The 16,823-nt window shown below is 41.7% G+C and overlaps 1 protein-coding gene across 1 annotated transcript in view; it reads left to right on the forward strand.

The window, feature by feature from the left end:
- The window catches only part of KCNH5 (potassium voltage-gated channel subfamily H member 5), a 227,699-nt gene that overhangs the window by 50,188 nt on the left and 160,688 nt on the right, over positions 1-16,823 (forward strand). The window contains exon 6 of the mRNA XM_054027148.1: positions 644-1,036. Within this exon, the coding sequence (XP_053883123.1) occupies positions 644-1,036 (393 nt within the window). The remainder of the gene's footprint in view (positions 1-643; positions 1,037-16,823) is intronic.

Consider the following 16,823-nt stretch of genomic DNA (forward strand, 5'->3'; position numbering starts at 1 on the left):
TCTGGAGAGAAAGGTAAGGAAGCAAACATTACAACCCTATCCAGTCATACAATTGCAAGTAGTTAGACCAGATGTTATGAATATTGTATTTTACTTTAAAAGGAAGTTGGCCAATGAGGCTATAGTTCAGTAGATCGTTGAGCAGGACAATGTTTTGGCTTGTTTTTAGATTCAGAGAGAGTTCAAGTATGAATGCTAAGCTTTCCAGTACCTGTAGGTATGAATGGGATCTCATATTTTTAACTGCAGGGCATGAGCTGACACAGCTGTATCCAGATGGGCCTCATGCCAGTTAGTTGGCAGAGTACTTTACTTTGAACTTTTTGAGCAGTAGTTGTTGGCCTTGTTTTCGCTCTGTCTGTCTGCAAATGATCTTTGTTTTTGTAAGATTACCCTTACGCTTTACACTTTTCCCATTCATTGAGTGATAGCTACCTCCACCCTTTCCTACATGATTTATGCACTGATGAGCTCATGAGATTAACAAATTAAATAATTTAGAATCTACAGGTAGCCTTGGAACCTTCAGGGTATAACAAAAACATTCTTTCCTTAATTCTGTGTATTACACAATTTCAGAAAGTGCCCATTATAACGAATGTTAACTGAAAGCCATAACATATGTGTTTCTTTCCTTTTATAGGTTCTCCAGCTCGGGTCTGATATTCTTCCTCAGTATAAACAAGAAGCTCCAAAGACTCCACCGCACATTATTTTACACTATTGTGCTTTTAAGACCACCTGGGACTGGGTCATCTTAATTCTAACCTTCTATACAGCAATTATGGTTCCCTACAATGTCTCCTTCAAAACGAAACAGAACAACATAGCCTGGCTGGTGTTGGACAGTGTGGTGGATGTTATTTTTCTGGTTGACATTGTTTTAAACTTTCATACAACCTTTGTTGGCCCTGGGGGAGAGGTTATATCTGATCCCAAACTCATAAGGATGAACTACCTGAAAACTTGGTTTGTGATAGACCTTCTGTCCTGTTTACCTTATGACATCATCAATGCCTTTGAGAATGTGGACGAGGTAAGCAATTGCAATCTGTATGAAATTGACTGCACTGGGTTATTTCTAATTTTAAATTTGGTTAGGGCCACGTTTATACTCACTAGAATTGAAACTCTGCAAACATTGGAGGATAAAATTTGGTGGTTGGGTTTTTCCACTAAGCAACGTTCTGTATGGGAAGGGAAGGTGTCTTGCTAAGCAATATAAGAGAATATCGGTGGTGTGCGTGATTTATAAAGTTACGGGGCAGGATTTTAAAAATTGTTCACTGTTGACCTCACTCTTCTTCCACTGCAGTCAATGGTAAAGCTCCCAGTGACTTCAGTGAGAGCAGAGAAAAGGCCACCTCTGAATGTTTTTGAAAATCCTGACCATAATTGCTATTTATACCCTGCTGTTTTTCTTTTCCTCCTTGCAACTTATTTTTCAATTTCTGTTTGAGAGATGAACACCACTATTGTCTGTATGGTCTTAATTTTAAAAGGCTTAATGAGAGCCATATCTTGAATTTTTGGAGACTACTTGAGAAAAAAGTGCAAATCTTAAAAGGCCACTGAATTAAAGCTTCTTAACTTTTAGCCCTAATAATGTTTAAAAATAATCAAGCTTGCAGGCTAAGGTAATGGAGAAACAAGCAATAACTACAAGTAATAATGCATACATGAATCACTGTAGACAAAATTCAATATTAAAATGCAGCCATAATGGTATCAGAACTCATTTTAGTTTCCTTTTGGGGCCTCGTATCCTTCGGACGCTAAACAGATGAAAAAAGTCAGTGTTCATTTTTTATTATTTGAACTGTTATTTGTTTGAACAATACAAGTGATTTTTTTTAATCCTTAAAGAATTCTTATCACTGCAATTATATAGCCTCACTTTAAAAAAAATCCACACCCCTATTTCTTAATGCAGGTTTTTTGGTACAGATTTTGCAAAGCTCTTTTTAAATGCCACCCCTGCCTTTCTGCTTAGTATAATCTTTTGACATTGTTCCATTTTATTTATAGCAAGTGTAACAGAAGTAATAATCCTTGCAGTTTAAATGCAAGCTCATATGAGAGCTGTCTATCTGGAATCAAGTTATACAGACAATCCACGTAAGAAGCTGATCCTAACAAGGTTGTTAATCTACCATAGCTTATTAACATAGGAAGAAATACTTGTTCCATGTTAACAAGAGCCTGACTTTACAAAAATATCATGGGTCTTCAGGTTTGTGTGTTTGAATGTGGAAAACGAGCAGGACATGCATTACGGCATATAAACTATATGCAGTTTTGCAGTTTGCTAACTTCTTTCTCTAATGTGTCGTGGAAAGTAACTCACCTCGGATATTTGTAAAAGGATATTGAGTATACAAGAAATTACTGGCTCAGTGTATGTATTTCATCATGTAGCTCTGGAACCTTTCAAAGAAGGGCGGCTATTAGGAATCTAGTTATTAGTGCCTGAAAAACAGACTCTAGGGGGCTTAGAAGTCACCTGTATAATAAGGCACTGAGCTCTTCTTCCTGGCTCAATTTTCCTTTTTCTCTGCCTGCAAGTGAAGTCTTTTCTGATGGGGATGGCGGGTGTCTTTATTTATTACAGTTTAAATTTAAATCTTTTTTGCAGTTTTTTGTTTTCTGGAAGGTTGTATTCGTTTGGGCTTTATCTTCATTTGGGTTTGATTTTTCTGAACTGACTGCTTTCCTGTGAGAGAACTTCTGGGCTTGGTACCAGCAATTCTCCAAAATGATATTGATGTGATAAGGAAATTGAGATATTCAGGTTGGAAGTGCTGTGAGAAATATTCTCACATGCTATAGGTCTGATGAGAAGGTGGCTCAATTTTCTCCTTGAGCTAGGACAGATGTTTCTACCTTTTTCTTCTGGAAAGTGCCTTGGTTTCAATTTGTTCACTGTGGCACTGAAGAAAAAAGGAGGGAACGGGTAAGGAACTTGGCTTCAAGCTGCATGTTGAAGCAGTGCTCAAGGCATACCCATCAGAAATTGTTGCTGTGGAATCAGCACCTATTGACCTAGCACTTATGAAAAATTTTCTGCTCCATTTTGGGCACATGCCTTGGCAGTGAAGGATGGCCCAAAGGCAGGGTTAATCCCAAGTGGCTGCACAGAGTCCTATACAAGCTCTTCAACTTGCAGACTGGTCCAACATTCCCCTCCAGTCCCACAGCAAGGAGGGAGGAAATTCTTGGTTTTCTTTGCCTTCTGGAAATCTTGGGCTCTGCTCTTACTTTGGACCCCTGCAGATCATAAGTCCAACCCCCTTTTTTCCCCACAGGGCTCATCAGATGCACTGGCCATATCCAGTGGAGATGAAGGCAGGTGGTGGAGTGGTGGGGAAGGAGGAGATATCCCATGTTGTAGCTTTTCCTCTGTCGGGCCCTACAGTGCACCCTCAGTGAGCATTGAAGGGAAAGGCAGGAGGTTTAGAAGTATGGATCTCTGGTGCCAGTAGCCCTGCATGCACAGTGCACACGCATCTGAATTTGGTCCAGAGAGAACAAAATGTAAACTACTAGCTCCCCAAGTCGACTTTAAGATACACACTCTCCATTCTATGCCATAAACTAATGATTATCTATCACCTATCTATCGATTGTATGTATGTATGTATGTATGTGTATATGTGTGTATATATATATATGATCAGGGGGTTCCTGTAGTTTCTTATACAGTAATTAATTTATTGAATATAAGCATATGGATCTCAGTATTTCTTTTACTGGCCACAGTGTGAATAATTAACTATTTCATAATTCAGTTACTGTAGATAGGAAAGAAATAGGAAGCATGTGCCAAGAAACCTGAAATGAGGGAACGTATGGAAAGAGAACGCTGGGGTAGCATGTTCAAAAGCAGGGAATGTTGGCCAGACTGGGCATTTTACCACTGATTTCACTGGGAACAGAGTTAGGCCGCTGCTGAAAGCTTTTTGAGAATTCAGCCATAGGTGTATATGACTGCAAATCAACATAATTTTATTGCTCAGTGGAAGTAGAGTCACAGCAGCAAAATGTGGAGGAAAAGGATTATGACACTAAGATCTAGGAGAGAATTAGGATGATTTGATGCAGATGAAGAGGTGTAGCTTTACGCAGTAAGAGTTATAGAGGCATCTTATAACTAGCTTAAGAGGATTTGGATGATGTGACAGGTAGGGAGAAAGGTAGGATAATGAGAGAGAGAGAGGGAGAACCACACAGTGAAAGCAATCTAAATTGACACGATAGATGGAGAATTATGTGTTTAAGTGGTATTAGGGAGATAGGAAAACATGGTAAAATATGTTGGAGAAAAGAGAAATACTTGAAGAGAGAAATTGAATAATTCTTTTGCAGATTACCTGCCATAGCTAGGAAAATGGGTAGGATAATGCAGGCCTAGAAATCAGAAAAATGCCAGGTGTCATCATTAATTGGAAAATATTAGATGCACTTTTAGCTCAAGCCAGTTTAAAAAGAAAAAGCTAAATTGTTCAGACTTGGAAGTATAAGCATCTTAACCCAGTTCTGAAAATCTGGGTTCACAGCTCTGAAAATCAGGCCACCTAGTTAACTGTTGAAGTAAAAATGAAAGTGTCTAAAAGATTTGGGACCAGTTTTTTTTTTTTTTTTAAAGAAAGGCTTGAATCCAAAGTTTTTACTTATGCAAAACTCCTGTTGATTTCAGTGGTATTTATAAATATGTAAGGTCTGCAACAACAGCAGCAACAGTACTGTGCTTACGCAGTGGAGGTCTGTAGCTCTGAATGCCCGTGACCATACTGTGGGGCTTTATTCCAGGCATCTAAGTGCTCCACAGGGTTATTACTGATTTGGTGCAGCCAGGTTAATTGTGGGTGACCATGCAACCACTGACAGTCTGTGACTGAGCAGTGTCCCCTCCTGACCTCAGATCTGATTTTTTTTTTTTTTAACTCTCGATGTGTTGGAGACTTTGTCTCCAAGGTGAGCGACATGATCCAAAAGGAGCAGCTAGAGGCGGCCAATGATGACTTCAGTCCTTTCAAGGCCGCTTCTCAATGATACATCCCTATAACTGATAAAGTCAAACCAGCTTATATCTAGTAGTTACCGCTGGCAATGCGTATGAAATGCCTCCAACCTCCTGATACATTGTTTAAGCAATGTCCATCTTTCAGATCCGTATTTAAGGATTGGAAATGGGCAGGTTTGATAAATCCTTACTTTTGCCTATAGTTTCTCCTTCTTTGGGCTCCAGACTCTGTGCAGGTCCTTTTTGGGTGAAAGTGCTAAACCAATGCTCCTTAGCATGTCTGGCTGGCTGCACCTGTTTGATGACAGTTTACTGCTTAAATAGATGAAGTCATCCACTATTTCCACGGTTTGTCCAGAAGCACAGATGTCTTGTATCACAAATTTGTGCCAACACTCTGGATTTTTATTTTTTCCCCAAAAAACACTTAGCCCAAGGGACTTTGGTTATTTTAGGGAGCTACACAGCACTTAGGGCCTGTCTTCACTACAGCTATTGTCTGAATTTGCAATTAGGTGTAACAATTCCCTGGGTTGCATTGTCTGTGGGGATTGAACCAGGGACTTCTAAAAACCTGAACATTTGCTTCCACCAAGGCTATTGGCTTGGAGGCACAACTATTATGCATGGGCCAGGTACTAGAGAGGGACAAAGACCCATGGTCCGTCAGCATGAATTACCCAGGCTATCATCACCCCTTTAGTAAATCTGGATTCCCTAAATGGCATAGGATTGAGGAGACTTGGGTACTGGTGCTTAGATACTAGGGTGATAAGTGCAGTATAAGAACTCATGTAGAATAGAATCATCCAAAAATTAGTTCTTTGGAAGGTAGAAGACGCTCCTTCAAATTGTTTTCCCACCAGCTTAAATAGGGCTGGATCCTTCACGCACAGATTTCATAGTTTTATTAAATGATTGGTGCTCTTAATATTGCTGTGAATTTTGGTTTAAATTAAGGAGGCTTCTGGTTAGTAATGAAGCAAAAAGTGGAAGTTTTAGCCTATCTCTGCCAGAGAAATGGCCCGGGAATAACACGTCTGGTACTGTAAAGAGTGAAGTAGGAAGTATTGATATGGAGGTGGATTTGTGTGGTGGTAGAACTGGATAGCAGCCTGGGTTTTCAAATGGTTCATTTTAGGCACGTTCCTCTGCACCTAATATTAATCTTCAAGAACCCACAGCTGGAAGTTAAAGCGAGACATATTCAAATTGGAAATACAGAAGAACCTCAGAGTTATGAACTGACCAGTCAACCACACACCTCATTTGGAACTGGAAGTACTTAATCAGGCAGCAGCAGAGATTTAAAAAAAGGCAAATACAGTACAGTACTGTGTTAAACATAAACTACCGAAAAAATAAAGGGAAAGCAGCATTTTTTCTGCATAGTAGTTTCAAAGCTGTATTAAGTCAATGTTCAGTTGTAAACTTTTGAAAGAACCACCTTAACATTTTGTTCAGAGTTACGAACATTTCAGAGTAACGAACAACCTCCATTCCTGAGGTGTTCGTAACTCTGAGGTTCTACTGTAAGGCACACATTTTTAACAGGTAGGGTGATTGGTCATTGGAACAAACTACCAAGGGATCTGGTGGATTCTCCATCTTTTAAATTCTTCACATGAAAACTGGATGCTTTTCTAGATGATATGCTTTAGTCATGATGAAATTCTTTGGCCAATTCTATGCAGGTCAGACTAGATGAAATACACAAATCTGTACATATCACACTGAGACAGAGAAATTTTAATAGCATAATATCATTTTTATTACCAATTTTGATCTGTTCTAGTAGTTGCAGAAACTTCCATGCATTCATTTTACTAGACAAAATAGCAATTGTTATCAATTGAAAGCTGATTCAATTAGTTCAGCACCAATACCATTTACAATAACTTACCAAAAGTGTTACCTTTCCTAAAGTACTTAAATGAAGGGTTTATGAGACCTGATTTCAATGTGCTAGCAAGATGAATTGACGTACTTAATAAGAAAGAAGCACTGGTACTAAATGATACAGTCTAATGTTAGCTACTTTTGTTTTCTCCAAGTGGCTGACAGAAACCCCACCCAGAATTGAATCACTAGTGAAGCTAAGTGTTAAACCATGCTGAAAACTCTGAGTAACACAATGATAGAAGTGATCAGACCGAGCCTGGGCAATTTCTCATTTCCATGCAGTCTGAAAGTCATTAAATATGAAGAATACCACGTTCCCTCTGTGCTATGCAGAAAAGTATACAATGCAATAAATACAATGGCTTGCTTAGCGTGGCCAAGAATAAATGTAGTCTTGCTTAAGCATACCATACAGCTATAATGGATCAAACTCATTCCTAATGCAAGTCCATTGAAGTTTTCTGAATTACACCAGGAATGAATTTGTTCCAATGTATTTGTCTGTAGTGTCAGATTCTATTCAAGTTTTCTAGCCAATGATTTAAACTCTAGGATATTGAATTTTAATTACGCTTTTCATCTGGCTTTTTCTTTTTTTAATGTACTTCATACATTACTGGGAAACAGATGTGGGACAGAAGTCATTTTAATTCATATCTTTAGTAAGACATACACTAACTAACACAGAGTCTAATTGGGCTAATTCCATGTGGAATACTTTCAAGGGAAGCATTGAGTCCTGCCTGCTTCTCTCTCTGGCAAAAGGAGGGGAGGGTTTAGGAAGAAAACAAGGCAAGTGAAGGAATCTTTTCAGATGCAGACCTAAATAACACTGACTGCAGTGGGACAAATCTGTAATATTCAAATTACTTCATGCAAAAGGAAGTGGAGGGAATAGAACACTTTACAATATTTGGAGCATAAAGTTCTCATATGTGTAACCCTTCTGCCCATCTAAATTGGCAACAACAAGGTTTGTATCTAGGGGTTCTGTTTCAATAACGCAATGCAAAACCGTCTCGAGCCCCCATGCAGTGACCTGGGACAATTACATACCACCCTCTGGGCGCCTCTAAGAGGCAATACTTCCCCTCTTGCAAGCACGGAGTCTGAGTGTAGCAGAAAATGTTTAATAGCATGAGGTAAACGACATCAGCATTAAATTGGAAAAACACCACAAACAGGATTCATAACACAAACCATGAGCAAAAGACTCATCCCAGCAAATTGGGCCGTGTCCTTTCCCTTTGGTTCTTGAATCCAGCAACCCAAAAATCACCCAGAGTCCCCAAAGTCCAACGCCCCCAAAGTCTTTGGGGTCCAGCAACCTCCCAAAAGTCCAACAACCCCCAAAGTCTCTGTCCCTGGTCAGTGCAGCCCCAGAGTAAAAGGGGGGCATGCAGGGTGTTAAGGGGCACCTTACGTGATCCGAGGCCAACCGGCTATCTCTCCGTGGGGTTCCGCCACAGCTTTCACCATGAGCCAGTCCATTTCCTGCCGTCCCACGAATTGCTCTGCTCTACGAGCTGCTCCACTCCGCTCACCGACCTGTGAGCCGCTCCAGCCATCCCCGCAAACAGCTCTGCTCACCGTTCCTTGGGCCGCTCCAACCATCCCCACAAGGCTCCGCGCCGCTCCTCCAGCTGTTCCCACAAACTGCTCCACCAGCCGCTTAGCAATATTGCTTCAGGCTCCCCCACTATTTAACACAGCACTCAGTGATCTCAGCTCTTAATAACTTTAGCTCTTTTGTGATTTCAGCTCATAGTAGGGGAGCCCCAGTGCTGGTGCACCATTGGCCCAAAGTGAATTCAGCTCAGCAGCCTGTAACTAGACTCCTAATGGAATCAAAGTTAGCTCCAACACTTAACAGTGGAGAGAGAAGGTAGTGCAATTGGTGTTTCAAGCCCTCAAAAGGGGCCTATACCATCAGGCATAAATACCCATCCTCTCTCAATTCACTGGGTTGTGGAACCCATGTCCCTTGTCTAGCGAGTGCTACTTAGGTGATGGTGAGACACTCTGTCATAAAACAGTTTCATTGTCCTTGATTCACATAATCAGGGTAACAACATTTTATTCCTCCTGCCCCAATAACAGAGAAACTGGGGATCCCACCCCATCCAAAGTAACCACTATCAGTTGCTGTTGTCTCATGCTAGGCAGGTGGGTGTGCCTATGCAAACAAGATCAGCCCCTGGAGTTCTTTTCCACACTCGCCATAATTCACCACCAGATGTCAGGGTAGAGCTCATCCTGACTCTGCTTACATATGCAAAATGGAGTCCAAAGACGGCATAGAAAAAAACAATTGAATGGCTAAATAGAAAAATATCCCTTGTTTTCAAGGTAGATGTCATTGTAATTTGACATGATCCTTACTTTTGTTAAATACATGCTAAGGGCAGGAGCTGTGAAATTGACAAGAGAGCCCCCGCTCCCCTGGAGAACTGAGTGGTTGGACTCTGTGCCCAGCTGGGGAAAGAAGATGGGGCAGTTTAAGACCCTGCTCCCAGCTGGGCAGGCGAGAAGCCTCATTCCACTTGCTGGCTATTAGTGGGAGGGTTGGAACCAAGGCTTCACCCAGTCCCTGCCCCTCCCCATCCACTCCCTGCCGACCTGCTCTGTGAGGGAAGTAAAGGCTCAATCCTACGCTGATCGAAGTCAATGGCAAAACTCCCTTTGACTTCAGTGGTGTAAATGGGACTCTGTTCATCTGGATCTAAGGTCTTAGGAGCCTGTGCAGAGGTTATGCCCTTACGTCCACAGGGAGACATATAGAATGAGTCCAGCCCTAAATCTAGTCCTTAAAAAGTTGCTTTTTATTTTTCTTGCACTAGCACTTAGATCAGTATCCATGAGTCTGTAGTACATCAATTGATTACCTAAAAAAGGCCTGTGAGCATATATGATGTGTTTGGAAGATTTGTTTGAACATTAACTTCAGAAAAGAAGCATTAAGAAGTTAACCAGGGATTTTAAGGCTAAGCTCTATTTAAGTAGCTCAACTTGAAAAAAAATTTTGAGAGTGATTTACTTGTAAAATTTCGAACAGCTTATATGTCATGATGCAGTGCTTGTTTTTCACTGCACGGCTATATACCTTCTGGAGCTGTGCTTATTTCTTGCTTCTTACTTACTAATTGCTTTGTAATGAAATTTAACATTACAGTACAGTGCAGTAGGTCTAGACAACTTCTAAATCAAACTCAGGTAGGTCAAGTCTGGAATCTCTGCTGCATTATTGTTTTTGATCCTTCCAAAGAGCCGTGAAGCAGGCTCCCAGTCCCAGAGGAGAGATCTGTTAATTATTCCCAAAAGATCTACAGCTCGGTGGGAGCTAGAGAGGACAGTGTTCTTAAGCTTATATTTGCCTGGATCTGAAACATGAACATATGCAATCTTAGCTGGCCTGAGGACTAAATCATGAGGGTGGGGGGAAACCAAACTTTGATCTTGATCAAGATGTTCATCTCTGTCTTGTCCCCCAGCTTTGATTTCAATATGATGGACGCTTTAGCTAGTGCAGAATATGCAGGGAGTATATATTATTTGTGCTGCTCTGACAGAGGCCATTTTTACTGATATCGTGGATTGAACCAGGGACTTCCACAGCTAAAACCATGAGTAAGGCTATGATTTAATCATGGGTATTTTTAGTAAAAGTCATGGACAGGTCACGGGCAAGAAACAAAAAATCACGGTCCGTGGCCTGTCCATGACTTATACCATACAAATACCCATGATTGAATCTTGGGGTGGGCAGCGGGGTGAGGAACAGGGGGGCCTGCAGCACCAGCTGTGGAGGGGGAAGCCTCAGGGGTCCCGCTGCTGCTCTGCCCACTGCTGTGTGTGTGTGTCGGGAAAGCCCCCGGGGGCCAGCCACTCCTCCGGTCGCCTCAGGACTGCTGCCGGGCAGTTCCCGGGGCCAGCCAAATCGGTCATTGCTTGGGTGGTCCCCGGAGCAGCGGCTGGTGCGGCTGGCTGCAGAGCCACTCCAACAGTGGCCGGTGTGGCTGTCCCCAGGGCCACCAGGGCCTACTGCTTGGGCGGCCCTGGGGTCAGCCATACTGGCCGCTGCAGAAGTCACTGATGTTGGAGGAAGTCATGGAATCCGTGACTTCCATGACCTCCGTGACAGACATGAAGCCCTAACCATGAGTCTCTCTGGTTATGTCTTTTTTGCAGACTTAACCCAGGCTCATATTCAGGTGTTTCTCCTAAACCCTGTTATGTCCAAACACAAAACCTCTGTCCGGAGTCTAGTGGTGCTTTCAGCCTAGGCTAGCTGGCCTGTCTGAGGCAATAGGTAAGAGACCAGGTGTAGCTTTCACCTAGACTGGTACCCACCCACTTTGCAGTGAGGACAGAGGCTAAACCAGGTGAGTGCTGATAGTCCTCGAGTGCCTTCCCACAATTCTCCTGGGTGCCCAGAAGGGCAGACAAGTTCTCCCACAATTCATTGGGAAAGAATCACTGAGTGGTTCAACTTATTGCAGTACAAAGAACCATGGGATATGCCCCCAGAAGTTCTAAGGGGACACAAACTGGTAAGTACAGCACCAGTGAGGATGCACTACCTTGGAGATGGCCTTGCAGTGTGGCTACTCACACCCAGGCTAGGATAACCCAGCTGCCAATCACCTGAGTTATTTCCGCACTGAAGACGTACCTGTGTTGAACTAAAGAGCCAGGCTCTGTAGTTGAGTGCCGCAGCAGACTCAGATCCTCTATGGATCAGGCACAGATGGGGCCGAGCAACACGCACTTATCAGTGGATTGCATTTTATTGGTGTCTAAATCATTTCTGGGTGTGATGTAAGGCATTCTATGATTGAGATCATGGGTATCTCAAAGACAAGGTCCTCTGGTCATGATAGTGAGAGTTAAGAGCAGTTGAGGTATTTGAATTAGCAGGACCCTTGTTTAATTGGGACCCCATTTTATGGAAAAGTTCTGAACCCTGGTGCTTGCCTCCCACAGCCTGGCTCTTTAGTTCAACACACGTACGTCTTCAGTGCGGAGATAACTCAGGTGATTGGCAGCTGGGTTAGCCTACCTGAATTTATTGACCTTCTGGATCTACTGCAAAGCATTTCTTTTCTCCCCACCTTTTTTTCTGGGACAGGGGTTTTTGGGACGGGGTCAATAAATGTTGCCTTGGAGTCCCAAATTTGTGGGTTTGGGAGGATTTCAAGTGTCAGACATTGTTCTTAATTTGTATGATTGATCTTTTTTTTGTATATGTGCCCAGAGCTTAATAAATAAAAAAGTCAAACTAAATCAAATTTAAAAATTGAAATGTATCTGAAAGAAAAAATCCTCCTGTAATATTAAAAAGTTACAGAGCAATTTACCAATTCAGTGCACATAAGGGTCCAACATACTGTTAGTGTTGTTAGCTAAAGGAAGGCTCTGCCTAGATTTTACAATGCTATGCTTGAAAGAGATTTCCAAACCTTAGGAAAGATATGCTAGGTTATCATCGTAAGGTAACTAACTGATTCAGTTACAAGTCTTTTACAGAGATGTTATTCTGTAAAATATTTTTTTTTCAGAATAAGATGTGCCCCATTCAGATTCCATTGACTTAAGTCACACTCAAACTTGTATAAATGAGACCAGAGCTGGGCTGATAACATTTTAAAATCAAACACATTTACAGAGTTGCTTAAAAGGGATTTTTTTGTGATACTTCATGGCCGTGAATAAAAAATATAATTGCAGGGTATTATGTTTTTTTTTATGTCAATTTTATAAAAATACCGCTATCCCTAAGACTCTAAGAATGGGATTGTTAATAGTCCTCAGTTTTGGCCAAAATCTGCTCCTAGTAAAGTGAATGGGAGCAGAGTTTGGCTAACATTGAATGCTTCTGAAAGCCCTATCCTAGGTTCTTATTTCCTGTGTATGGCTGTCTCTCTGTGGTGTGCCTGTGTCTGTATGCACATTATATATTATAAACACAAAGAACTATGTTAGGGGAACATTATTAAGGTTGCAAAATCAAGTACTCAAAAGTTAGGAAATGCCAGAATTAAGGTTCCCTGTGCTTCAAATCAGCTCATTTTGCGTATGAATTATGATAGTTTTTAATTACATGATTACATACTATTTTTTCCACAGATCCCTTACCTCATTTAGGCACAGGATGGACCTGTTCTGGGGATGAATCAGGATTATGTGGTGAAAGAGACTTATCTGTAGGACACTTGGCTTCATTTGTTGCAGAAGCTGTTTGTATAGTGAATCGGGCATGAGTCCCAGTCCTATCCCCTGGTTTCTCAGACTTCTCATCCTGGTCCCAGTCTTCTTGCCTAGTGCCACCCCTCTAGGTTCCCTGCCTCAGTCCCAGTCTCCTTGCCCAGCCATTCCAACTTCCACCCCAGGTCCTTGTTCTCAGTTTCTTCATCAGCCAGTTCCAGTCCCCCACACAACTCCTCATCTGATTTGTCAATCTCCCCTACCTCAGCTCCACTTCTCCCACCATCCCTGCCCATGTTCCCTGTCCCCACTTGCTCTCAGTCCCAATCTCATTCCCCAGGATCCTCGTCCAGTATCAGAGTTCCCCCTCACTCCGAGTCCCAGTCTCTTTGCCCATCCAGTCTGAGTCGCCTCCCTTTCTTCAATCTCAGTTTCCCCCCACCTACTGGCTTCCAGTCCCCCACCCTGCCATTTCCCTCTCTGGCACCCAGTCCCAGTCTCCTTCCCCACCCCAACTCTCAGTCCCAGTTTCCCTCTTCACCCCACCTGTGCAAGCCTCCAGTCCTATTCCCCACCCCTTAGGTTTCTTGTCCCAGTCTGGTCCCCCCACCTTCTCTGCAGGTCTGGTCCTTGACGTCTCTGTGTTTAAATCAGGTAGATTCCTTGCTCTTCTATGCTGCCTGGACCCATCTGGGAAAGCATCTGAACTGAGAGTACAGGGAGCCTCCATTTCAGGCATCCTGACCCAGCACATCCTGTAGCAGCCCAGAGCTACAGCTGCAGAGGAAAGTTATGTTCAGCTCCTGGCTGGAGCATGCCCAGTGTGCATTGAATCTTTGGGGAATGTAGCTGCTAAAATCTAAGAAGACTCTACTGAGCATGTGCACGCTATGATTTCTCAATGTCTTAAACTTCACCAAATTTGGGTGGATTTTCACTGGGAAAAGAAAAGGCACATCTCTGACACAGAAGCCCTCTTCCCCCCACTTCCCCCCCCCCAGCCAAATGTCAAATCCTTCTCCAAAGCATAGGGGCACTAGAGCTTTTAAAAGAAAAAGTTGCCAGAATTTTTTTAGCATGGGCAAATCAATGTATTTTCCTCTAACCTCATTCTCAGAAAAGACAGAATTGTGTTGGCTACAATTTTTGTTAAAAAAAATTCAGCCTGAGATAGACACCCCCAACGGAAAATTTTAGCCTAATTGGTTAAAGTTTGGCAAAGTTATAAGCAACTGAAATCAGGGTCTTATAACAGGAAGTGTCAGGCAACCTTAATAATAGTATCATTCAACATTAACACCAGTCCAGCCTATAATTCAACAAGATAAATACTCAGTCAACCCTCTAAACTAAGTCTCCTTGTTCAACATGCCATTTCAAGAAAGTTTGAGGAAACAGACTTTGCAATATCCCCAAGTCAACAAATGTGGGCTTTGTTTAACCAATGGTGAGTAAATGAAGGATCCTTCATTGAAAATGCTCTTCTTGCTAAGTACAGAAGGAAAACTGCTATCATCTGAATATTCAGAAGACACCACAGCCAGCCCCACTATATCCCCTAATGGCTTCATGTGCCTATTTAATAGGAAGGATGCTAGATCAGAAACTTGTACTTATTACAAGAGCTCATGGATCAGAAGAGCAAATGTCCAATGTTACTGGCTGTGTTCTCTCCAGAAGAAATGAACTGTGCCACTCAGCTATACCTATCCCTGTGTAGGTCTTCAAGACTGTCCCTGCTTCCTTGTGGTCAACAGTACCAAAATTGCTGATAGATCTAAAAGAATTGTCAAGCACATGTGATCTCTTTCCATTGTCAGAAGTAATTTGTCAACCAACCAAGTCTGTATACTACACAAGGACTTAAAACCACAGAGAAGGGTCAAGGAAGTTGAGGCTTCAATATTAACTAAAGAAATGAGATTGTCGATGGAGCAACAGTTGGCCAAATTCTGAACATCAGGAGAGGGAGAACATCACAATAATTTCAAATGAGAATAGTGGCAGGATTTTCCCATTTATAGCCACTGTATCTTTTTTAAAATGTGAGTTTAGATGAACTGGAGTAAACACAAATCTCCGTGCAGTCATCAGAGAACAGCATATGCAGTACAGGGGCTACTAAATTTTATCAGTTTGCTTTTTTCCCCCTGTAAATGTCTGTCTTTGTCCCAATAAGTACCATTTGATAATTTTTATTTTCTTTTATTTTCTGATTCAATGGCTACTGACGTCAAGGGGAGTTTTTCCATTGACTTCAATGGACTTTAGATCATTCCCTGAACTTTTTAAAACAAGAAAATCATAAATGGATTTTGAATATTATTTGTGGATTTAATACTTCCAAATCTGTACAAATGAAACGGCTTTTCTGCGTAAACAGTTTTTCAATTAGGAAAATTCTGAAGACCAGACAAGCTGTGAGATGAGCAAATGGCCTGGTCTCATTGTGCCATGATTTAATACCCTGTCCACAATCCTTTCATTTCATGAGAGGTGATTTCGTATTGTGTTCATGCTCATAATACAATCTGATGTCTACAAGCAGAGAACATGTAGTCTATGAGATATTGCAAGTGTTTGACTCAATTGACTTTCTTCCCAGATATGTTACTGTAATGACAAATTATCCTCCTGGGAGGCTGGATCTTCAGTGTCAAGGATGTATTTTACAAGATCTGAAGGATATTATGAGAAAATTGGACTAGATCCATAGCTGCACCACTCAGGCTGCTCTAAATCCCCTTTCCACTCCCACAGTTCTTGAGAATGCTGGGGCCAAACTAGCACACCCCTTTTAAAATAGTGTTGGATTTCCAACATAGATTTTTTTCTTTTTAACATGATCCATAAATTATCATAATATAATATAAATACAGCCTGCCGCCTGAAGGGAGAATGAACACAAAGACAAATTGCAAGCTGTTGGATTAAAAACACAACAGCCTATGTTAATCTACATTCTTTATGGCATGAATTTGATACTAAAATCAAGTTGCCCTAATTAATTCCACCTCTATTGAATCTTTGGCAAAGCCCTGTGTGAACAATCTATCAGTTACACCAATATCCTCGGGAGATATTTTGTGTCAGAGGAAGTACCAAAGGTACCCATTCAGGCCCAGCCCTGTACTTAAACACCCGAATAGTCCCACTGATTTCAATGGAAAACTCATATGCTTGAAGTCAAGTACGTGCTTAAGTGCTTCGCTGAACTGGGGCCTTGATACAGTGCTTTGTGGAAAAGATTTTTTAAACTGCTCACCTTCTTCTTAGTTTAAACAGACGGCAAATCTCTTTTTACTGGCCTTAAAACAATTGATCCAATTAAATTTGCTTGGAGACTAGCAGGCTGTTTGAACAAGTTTCACAGTAGTACTATTTCAGGTAAGGCATATATCAATAGCAGTTACAATTGAGTGTTCCCCTTTGTTTTATGGTATGATAAATAGATCCTGGGTCAGTGATGCAAACGAAAAGGTAATCATTATGTATGTTTGGGAGCGGGTGTAATTTCCAACACAGACTTTCTCTGAGACTTGGAGTTAAATGTTATTTTAGAGGTTAATGGTACTGGTGTTAACCTATCTTTATAACTTAGAAAGAGAAAATATTGAGTGTGAGCCAGACTGTAAGTGTAACGCCAACAGATCCTGGTTGTCGGTGGGCAGGATTGAACTGGGAACCTCTGGAG

Source organism: Malaclemys terrapin, chromosome 4, assembly GCF_027887155.1.
Source record: "Malaclemys terrapin pileata isolate rMalTer1 chromosome 4, rMalTer1.hap1, whole genome shotgun sequence".
Lineage (NCBI taxonomy): Eukaryota > Metazoa > Chordata > Testudines > Emydidae > Malaclemys > Malaclemys terrapin.